The sequence below is a fragment of the Aethalodelphis obliquidens genome, unplaced genomic scaffold (assembly GCF_003676395.1).
Source record: "Aethalodelphis obliquidens isolate GAN/ISIS:26980383/991018 unplaced genomic scaffold, ASM367639v1 scaffold65, whole genome shotgun sequence".
Classification (NCBI taxonomy): domain Eukaryota; kingdom Metazoa; phylum Chordata; class Mammalia; order Artiodactyla; family Delphinidae; genus Aethalodelphis; species Aethalodelphis obliquidens.
The window spans coordinates 1636527-1646494 of record NW_020838009.1 but is presented as its reverse complement, the minus strand read 5'-3'; the positions used below and the strand labels follow the sequence as shown (position 1 = coordinate 1646494).

The 9968-nt window shown below is 46.7% G+C and overlaps 1 protein-coding gene across 7 annotated transcripts in view; it reads left to right on the top strand.

The window, feature by feature from the left end:
- The window catches only part of WDR37 (WD repeat domain 37), a 59441-nt gene extending 52465 nt beyond the window's left edge, over positions 1 to 6976 (top strand). For 5 of the 7 annotated variants that reach the window (XM_027089379.1, XM_027089377.1, XM_027089378.1 and 2 more), the window contains 3 exons: positions 882 to 1016; positions 1475 to 1589; positions 4492 to 6976. In XM_027089379.1, the coding sequence (XP_026945180.1) occupies positions 882 to 1016; positions 1475 to 1589; positions 4492 to 4623 (382 nt within the window). In that variant the 3' untranslated portion in view covers positions 4624 to 6976. Of the gene's footprint in view, positions 1 to 881; positions 1017 to 1474; positions 1590 to 4491 lie in introns of those variants that run through there. The other 2 variants (XM_027089384.1, XM_027089382.1) reach the window with 1 other exon arrangement.
- Positions 6977 to 9968: the final 2992 nt, after the last annotated feature.

Below are 9968 nucleotides of genomic sequence, written 5' to 3'. Positions count from 1 at the left end.
GTGTGTGTGTGTGTGTGTGTGTGTGTGTGTGTGTGTACACACCACATTCTCTTTATCCATTCATCTGTTGATGGACACTTAGTTTGCTTCCATGTCCTGGCTATTGTAAATTATGCTGCTATGAACATTGGGGTGCATGTGTCTTTTTGAATTAGTGTTTCTGTTTTTTTCAGATAAATACCCAGGAGTGAAATTGCTGGATCACATGGTAGTTCTGTCTTTAATTGTTTGAGGAACTTCCGCACTGTTTTCCGTAGTGGCTTTACCAATTACATTCCCGCCAATAGTGCGCAAGGGTTCCCTTTTCTCCACATCCTCCCCAACACTTAATCTCTTGTCTTTTTGATGACAGCCATTCTAACAGGTGTGAGGTGATAGCTTATTGTAGTTTGATTTGCATTTCCCTGATGATTAATGATGTTGAGCAAATTTTCATGGGCCTATTGGCCATTTGTAAACCTTTCTTGGAGAAGAGTCTGTTCATATCTTTTTTTAAACTGGTTCTTGTTCTTGTTGGAATGAAATTTTTTCCTGTGTTCTGATTAAATTGATTGAAAGTTGCAGTTGGGATGGATTTTTTTTTTAATCGTCTGCTGTATAGAGATTTTGGCAGGTTCTGTCTCATCTAGTCCATCTCTTCTGGGAGCCTTTCCTTGCTCCGTTGCCTGGAGAAGTTGAGGTTGAGTAGGCGAGGTCAGCTGTGCTCGGTTGCATGCCCAGTGGAGGTTTAGGCGGGAGGGCCAGTGAGCGGGGTACACGACTCGCAGCGTCCACATCTCCACCCACCTGCCAGGGCCTCTGGCAGCAAGAGCATGTGTCTGTTATGCAGTGTGGACGGGAACTTCCTGACGAGGTTCTGACCCTGTGTCCTTCACTTGCAGCACCGTGACCTCTGCCGTGTTCACCGTAGGAGATAACGTGGTCTCCGGCAGCGACGACCGCACCGTGAAGGTCTGGGACTTGAAGAACATGAGGTCCCCCATCGCGACCATCCGCACGGACTCTGCCATCAACAGGTGACAGTGGTCCTCCTCATGTGAACCCTTAGTGTGGCTTGAAGGGGGCCTTGTGGCTTGTGTCTGCTTCATGTAAATTTGTGTTTACTTGGTAGAGCCCTGGGAAAAGTGGTTTAGACTCCGGGGAAAGTATTTTTTATTGATTCTCTAGTGCATATCCAGTATTCTATAAATACTGAAACTTAGGTGTAAAATCATGTTGGTGTATTTATTGAGCTTTGTAAGAATAAGAATGAGCCATTTATGGCCAAAGGTTACTGAGTAGTACATACGTGTAAGTTACATGTAAGTAACTTGGCCTGTTTCCTGATGCCCTAGGCAGATAATACTTGTGGTTTGCTGGTGTGATTTGCCTTGAAGTGTGAATAGTATGAAATCCCTTACTGCATCATAATCTATAAACTCAGAAACTTGTGCTGTCATTGTTTTGTATGTAACCTGATTTTATCTCTTTGAAGGATCAATGTGTGCGTTGGCCAAAAAATCATTGCCCTCCCCCACGACAACCGCCAGGTGAGGCTGTTTGACATGTCGGGCGTGCGGCTGGCGAGGCTCCCACGCAGCAGTCGGCAGGTACGTGCTGGGGCCAAGTCTGTTCACAGGGAGCCTGGGGTCCTGGGCCCAGCATCACTGATGGATGGGAACTCCCAGCCAGTCTGGGCATGTCTAGTGCTCCAATAGCCCTTCACAAAAAGAGAGAAATTAATTCTAACAGTGTATTTTATTTAACCAAATGCATCCGAAATAACATAATTTCAACAGATAGTCAATAGAAAAATATTCACGATTTTTACACCCATTTTCTTACTAAGTCTTTGGTTGCTGGGTTTCCATTGGAAGTACTTAGTCTGTATTTGGAGTGCATAACATTTAAAGCTGGAAACGTTGCCTGATACCTGAGCTGAGCAGCAGCTTTTAAGTTTAAACTGAGATAATCAGGCTTTCAGTTCCTGGTCTCCCCGCTGCGTTTCAGAACTCCCTGGGCACAGCAGCTGAACTCACTGCCGGGCAGGCGTGTGTCGTTGTCCTGTGGGGGCAGTGGTTGTGGGTCCTGGGGGCACCTTTCCGTGGCGGTCATGTCTCCATTTAGATGCACTTTCTCGTGAGGCAGGGGTTGCTCCTGGTTCATCTCGGACGGTGCAGTGCAGGAGCTGGACTCGCTGGGGAGCCTGGGGCTCCGCAGCACCAGCTCAGACCTGCTGAGTCAGCATATGGGTGGGGGGGCATCTGGGAACCTGGGCAAATCCAAGTTCAGGGCCCAGTCTCAGCGCCAGGGGGCAGCAGGTGGAGCTATAGTGGACGAAGCCCCTGCTTTTGGGCAGCACCTACAGGCTCTGCTCCATGGAGCCCACACACACCAGTCTCTCCCTGGCTTCCTTCAGCCTTTTCTACATTCACAGTGGAAGCTGTGTGGTGGGTCAGCCAGTCCCTTGTTGTTTCCAACAGGGTCTGTGCCTGACTCTACAGTCAGTGAGTGTGTCTGCACCCCCAGTCTCCTCCGCTGCTCCTCCGCCTTGTCCTGGGAAAAACCTCGCAGCAGTTGCTGAGCCGCGGGCCCAGGGCGGTTTTGGAGGCAGGCTGGCAGGTAGATTGGTAGACAGGGAAGACATCTCTGCTGCAAGTGGCACCAGCTTCCCAGAGGTCCTCTGTCCTTCAGACAAAGCCGTGTCTTCCCTTTTGCAGCTCTTACGTGTACCGTCCCAAGTTAGTTGTGGAGCTTTGTTTTCTTTGAGTGCACTTCATAGACAAACTACTCACGAAATTAGAATAACTCAGGAAAGCTTCACCACCCCAACAAAGCCATGAATTGCTTGTCCAGGCAACTTCACATTTGCGAACTGCTGGGTATCACCGACGCAGCACCTAAGCTGCACCTTAACTGGATAGGATTCTCTCTCTTAGGTGGGCCTGAGTGTTAAATAGAACAGCTGTACAGCGTGTGAGGTCTGCGTTCTGACCCAGGAGCCCAGGTCCCTTCATGGCTTTGAGAATCTTCTCCCTCAAGAAAGGGAGTTCCAAGCAGTTCTTCGTGGTACTAATTCCATGGAGACAGTTTCATTTTTAATTGTCTGTAAACATTCAGCCTTGTAGGAATTGTAGAATTCTGTTGTGCTTGAATTAATTTCCTCCTGAAGTGGTAGGTGAAATAGATTTATTTATTTTGCTTTCTTTTTTTTCTTGGCTGCATTGGGTCTTTGTTGCTGCGCACGGGCTTTCTCTAGTTGTGGCGAGCGAGGGCTACTCTTCGTTGCGGTGCACGGGCTTCTCATTGCAGTGGTTTCTCTTGTTGTGGAGCATGGGATTCAGTAGTTGCAGCACGGGGGCTCAGTAGTTGTGGCTTGCGGGCTGTAGAGCGCAGGCTCAGTAGTTGTGGCTTACAGGCTTAGTTGCTCCATGGCATGTAGGATCTTCCCGGACCAGGGCTTGAACCTGTGTCCCTTGGATTGGCAGGCAGATTCTTAACCACCGTGCCACCAGGGAAGTCCCGAGAGTTTCTTTTACTTATAGAATTTCTGTCAGCTTTTCTGAATCCTACTTCTTGTACCTGTTGTATAATATTATAGTAACATGTTAGTGTATGTATCTGCTATAAACTTTCCAAGTAATCTGCAATATTTTTTCCAACATTCTGATATTTAACTGAATCCCTGAAGGTGGCGGGAATCTACTTGAAAGGCCATCTATTTTATCCTTGTTTTATTTGGCACCAAAGGTATATTTCTAGCTCCTTTATTACCTGAGCCGATTATTTGTTAAAGTGGTATTTGGGGTCTTTGAGTGAATTTTATTTACTGTTTCCCACGTCACCCAGCCTCATTTATTCATTAAAAATTTCCAAAGTGACCATTTATGTATTCTTCCTGTTGACTGTGATCTGACTGCTTTTTTTAAAAAATAAATTTATTTATTTATCTATTTATTTTTGGCTGCATTGGGTCTTTGTTGCTGCACGTGGCCTTCTCTAGTTGCGGCGAGCGGGGGCCACTCTTGGTTGCGGTGCACGAACTTCTCATTGCAGTGGCTTCTCTTGTCGCGGAGCTCAGGCTCTAGGTGCGCAGTAGTTGTGGCACGTGGGCTCAGGAGTTGTGGATCGTGGGCTTCAGAGCGCAGGCTCAGTGGTTGTGGCGCATGGGCTTAGTTGCTCCGCGGCATGTGGGGTCTCTCCGGACCAGGGCTTGAACCCGTGTCCCCTGCATTGGCAGGCAGATTCTTAACCACTGCGCCACCAGGGAAGCCCTGACTCCTTTTCTTGAAGAAAGAATCCTGAGGCGCTGGTGAGCCTCAATGAGTTCATCCATGTTCCGACCCCTCTTTTCGTGGAGGCTTCTCCACCAGCAACATAGGAGGTGTCACTTGGTCACTTGGACTAATTGTGTTCATGGCTCTCATTTCCGTTGGGTCGTTTGGGCGTGTGTGGTTCATCTGGTCCTGCTTGGGGAGCCCTGCTCTGACTGTGCTGTGTGCTTGGTCTCAGGGCCACAGGAGGATGGTGTGCGGCTCGGCCTGGAGTGAGGACCATCCCGTGTGCAATCTGTTCACCTGCGGCTTTGACCGGCAGGCCATCGGCTGGAACATCAACATCCCGGCACTGCTGCAGGAGAAGTGAGGGCACCGCTCTGAGGCTCCTCGGCAGCCAGGGACTGCGACTGCTGGCTCGCCTGGCGCTGGGGAGCCGTTGCTGTGGGTGGTGGATGCTGAGCAGGAGATGTGTGCTCTCTCCAAGCTGTACCCAGCCTGCATGAAGCGTCCAGAGTGTGCCCCTGTTGTTTATTTCTGTGTTGTGTGTGTTGGCATCATGGGCCGTAGAGGTGGAGCCCCTCCCGCGGCTGTTGGTGTTGAGTCCCTGGGTGTGTTGGGGTGACAGGAGGGCGTGGTGTCTGCGCAAGTGAAACATGAACCCTGTTCTCACTGGGAGGTGTCAGTGGTCTCCACGTTTCTGGAACGATGATCCGCTTCTGCCTTATCCTGGCAGGAGCGAGCAGGGACCTCATGCTCAGGTCTGCGTGGGGTTCCAGCGTGTGTTAACTCAGCTTCACGTCTGTGTTCTGTTACAGTTCTGTAAAATCAACTTGGATTTTAGAAGTTAAAAAAAGCATAGAATGTTGAATCTGCAACATTTGGATAGTTTATTTTGAAAAGAAAGAGTTTCTGCTCTTTTTATAGAAAATCATTTCAATCTCCTGAAGTCTCATGCTACCAAATTCTAAAATATAATGATTCTAATCACTGATTCCAGGTATTAAGCAAAATTTAAAGCACTTTAGTTTATAGCTATGGTTATAAACAGTTTTTAGAAGTTTCAAATGACTTATCCATTGAATGTGACTTGACCTTTCTAGAAGGCCCTACTGCCTGAAAACAAACCTTATTTATTTTCCACACCTTGGGTTTGCATGTTTCCAAGTGGATTCACTTTCTGGGTGGTATTTGAGAGCTAATAATGCAAATAAATGAGTACTACCTCAAAAGCAAAGTATTTGGAAAACTTGGGGTGTCACTGTTACCTGGTTCATGCACTTTTTGATCTAGAGCTGGAACATGAGTTCGTTCAGAAGGCAGGAGAGGCCAGCGCAGCCCACGTACCTGAAGAGGAAAGGCTCCTTCCTCACTAGCTGCCAGCTCCCAGGGGGCGGGTGGCTCTCGGTGCCCCCTCTGCCAGGGAGTCTGTCAGTCTCGCCTTCTTGGGACTTTCTACCTGGTGTTCGTGAGCCATGTTTCTTGTTGAGTTACAGTCTGATAACGAGACATCTCAGTGCCCCCCCTCACATATGTAACCCTTGGAGGCCAGCGCTGGGACAGGCACTGGAGGGTGACATTGGAAATGATCGTGATGGCCCAGTCCTGGTCACCGCTTCCGTTTTGTGGTGTCGCGGGCAGAGCGTCCCTAGAGATGGTGCCTCGCCCATGGCTCCCTTTGCCTCAGGGCCTGCGGTAGACCATCTCAGGCCTCTTGCCCTGGGTCGTCGGGTCTGGTTCTGAGATGACTCCTGGCTGGGCAGGAGGGTGGGGCCGGGGAGAACCAGAGCGAGGGACAGACAGCAAGAGTTTTAGGGCAGCTTTATAACAACAGCAGCTCAAGAGCTGGTTATTAGAGTCTGACATTCCCCAACGCCAGGGTCAGGACGGCACAGGCTGCCGCCTGCCCTTCTGGGGTCTCCACAGCAGGGCTGTCCGCACATGCCAGCTCCTCTTCTGCTTCAGTCTCACGTCTGAGTGTCTTAGAATTACTTTTGGAAACGTTGGGAAATGTCTGCAGGTCGCTAAGCCAGATTAAAGAACCAGATCTCTGCTGGATTAAAAAATTGGAAGCGTGTAAACACATGTGTATGAGGCCACGTGGCCTGTGCAGATGAGGCTCCGCTTGCAGCCGTGTCTCCCTTGCCCCCTCCCCGTTCCTGCCCAGGGCTCGGCCCTTCTCAGGAGCAGGACCCACTGCCATGGCTGAGAGGGATGTCTTCAGGCATCGTGAAGGAGATGGGGGTAGTGAGTGTGTGTGTGTGCACGTGTGAGTGTCTGCAGGTTTGTGCATGTGTGTGCCTGAAATGAAGTTGTGTGACCAGCTGCCTTGATCATATCTGAAATAGTGTTTGGAAGTGGAATTGGTTTTGTCCATGTGCCGACATGTCAGAATTTCATTTAATAACAGAGATGGGTGGTTACTGAAAACTGTGTTGATGGAGAATTTCACGAGAGGTATGTTGTTGGATGAAGGGGCGCCCTTTCTCAACCACTGCACATCAGCTTATGCAGAGCCAAAATCTGTACCTATTTTGGAATCTGAAGAATCCTATGTAAGTCATCTGTTGCTTTAAATCTGTGAAAAGTTTCTTTTGGGGAGAAGGTGTGCATTTATTAGTGTTGTGTAGAAGCAGTTGTTTTCATTGTGTTGATGTAATTGTTTTTAAGTGTTCAGTGTCTTCAATGCAGTATGAAATTCATTAAAAATCCATGTTCTGTAACTACTGTTGTAAAAGTGTTGTTATTAGGAGTCTCTCTTTTTTTTTATTTTGCCTTTTTTTCATGTTTTTGCTTTGGTAAAGCATTGTTAATGGCTATTGAACATCACAATGATATAGAAGGTAAACAAATTTATTATAGTATTGCCCACTTAAAAAATTTTAATTTTAGACTTAAAAGCTCGATTGTGTTATATTTTCTATCTGTTATGCTATAATTTAATGATCCACATTACACTTCTCCATTCCTGCATCACCACCCCAAAATTTCTGAAGGGAGTTAACAATTTGACAAAATACAGGCATTTGCCGAAGTTCCTCAGAGTTTCATAAGATGCTTGTCCTGTTCTTACTACAGTTAGGCTTGTTTGAAAGTTGAAAAAAAATTGCAGTAAGAGAACATAGGCCTGTTTTCCATGGGAGAATGCAAATTAGGATTGTCTGCAGCCGTCTGTTCACCGTTCTGTTCTTACCCATGTGGATGGAGCCGCACCTGTCCTGGGAGCCCCGGCAGGTGGCAGGGCTCTGCCTGGTGTTTCTTGCCTGCCCCAGCCCTGCCTCGAACCAGGAGGCCTCGCCACCCACCTTGCATGGGCCTCAGGGGCACATTCAGTTCCCAGAGGGCAGAAATTCTCCACGATTACTCCCTCACCTTACTCTTCAAAAACATGTGAGTATTGTCTAGATTTCATCATATCTTCAGTTACATTTAAAAGTTTGCATATTAGTGTAAAGAACTAAGAAGGCAAGACTTGCTTTGATTTCATCAAAATGCCATTAAGATGTGTCTCCCTCATCTATAGGTTTTCTGTTTTCCCTTAATAAGTTAGAAGTCAAGGAAGTTATTCCAAAAATCGGGAGCACCTCTGTTTTTTATGCAGCATACGATATGTAGTCCATATCACGGGAAGAGGCTGAAAAGGAAATCATAAAAATGCTGTGAGTTTAAAATCAAATTTATTAAAACGATCTTTAAGCAGCTTTTGGTCAAAATGCAAGTAGATTGAGCAGCCCTTTGGCACCCTGAGGGCTGTGTGCCGTGTGGGCTGGGGCAGAGTCACAAGGGGCTGCTGCAGTCAGTTTGGTCCAGGAGGCGTTTCCAGAGAGATGACATTCAAACTGGAGCCTGAAGTTTGACAAAAGTGTCAGCAAATGAAAGGGGGGGCGAGAACAAGTGGGGGAGGGCGCTCCTGATGGAGGTGCTTGAACAGGCCTTGGGAAGAGCGGGTTTACTCCACATGCGCCAGGCACTTTGGCATGATGGGACGGGGGTCCGGTTCCACGGGATTTGTGCTGAGGGGTGAGCTGGGGCAGCAGGGTGGGGAGGGCAGGGCTCTTTATCCCACAGTCAGGACAATTCACGGGCTCCCATCATTGCGAGCACACAGGCATCCCGCGGTACCTAAAGGACGCTAAAGTGTGTGACAAGAATCCCCCCCCCCCCCCCCCCCCGCAATGGTATGGGAATGTGTTGGGAAATTTCAGCCACAGTTTAGAGACAGGTATTTTACTCCCTACTGCTGGGCCCCTTGTCACCACCGCCCCACAACTGTGTCCTCCCACCTGGGTGCCAAGCGAGCCGTCGTTTTATGCTCCACTAACCCAAACGGGGCCGTCAGGATCCCTCCTAGGAAATTTTGGAACTAGAACTGAGAAAGTCCGTCTCTCTCCAGTAGTTCGTCTTCGTGAAAATAATGCCAAGTGCTTCAGAGTGTGAAGGGAAAATAACTATAATTCTGTGCTCGGCAAGACTTCCTTGAGGAATGTGTGTGCAATGATGGCTTGGGGAATAAACAAAAGCAGATTTCACCAGTACTCCTTCCCTAAGGGAACTTCTCAAGGAGGAACTGTAAGAAGAAAGGGTCATGAAGGAATGGTTCAAAATGGGCCAGTGCGCCGGCGGACATCTGGGCCAAATTACGCCTGACTGGAGCTTGTGGTTTAAATGTCCATTTTTGTTTGGCTGGGGATTTGAAAGATTAAGTCTTTAAGTTATTAAATATTTATAGAGACATTTCAAGGGTAACCACGAAGAAAAAAAAACACTTTAGAAAGGTAAAAAAGAAATGATTAAAAGTTACTGTAAGGGGCTGGGAAATGTAAATAAGAACTGGGCAAAAGTGACTTTTTAGCGTATTTCTTTTTGTAGTTTTAAAAATTTCAGAACCATTAAAATATATCACCCAGTATCTGAAAAGTTCCCATTTTATGCTAGCGACAAAAACATAAGGTACCTATTGGGAAAAATGTGACAAAAATAAAAAGAGGCTTGAAATCATCCATGGGAATATTTTAAAGCTTTAACATAGACATTAAAAAAGACAAATACAGTGACAGACCATCATGTTCGTTGATAGGAAGAGTCAATATTGTAAAAATGTCAGTTCTCCTCATACTGGCAAGTAGATTCAATGCAATTCCAATCCAAATCACCCCAGGGTTTTTTGAGGAATTGGACAATCTGGTTCCTAAATGTATTAGAACAAAGGCCAGAGTTAAGATGCTCAAGAAGAGAAAAGAGGAGGTGAGAAAGGAGAAGGAAAAAAAAAAAAGATTACCTCAAGCCTGGCAGGGCTACAGTAAATACACGGAGGGGTTCACACAAGGATGGGGGATTGACCAGTAGAGCAGAGAGAAATCAAAATCGATTCATGCATATATGAAAACCTGAAATGTTTCAGCTCATATAATCACAGATCAGTGAGGAGAAAGTGGCTATTTAATTAATGGTTTTAGTACTACTGGTTATTCATGTGGAAGAAGGTAAGGAATTTGGATCCCTACCTCACACCAAAAGAAAATCAATTCCAGCATTATATGTTAAAGGCAAAACACTAACATTTAAAAAAAAAGAATATTTTTATGACTTTGTGTTTATTAAACAACTACCTAAAAATGCATTAACAATACCAGAAAAGATTGATACATTCAACTACACGAAAAATGAAAAGATCTGTGTATTAAAGGACTCCTTATAAGGCTGAAACAGTAGGCC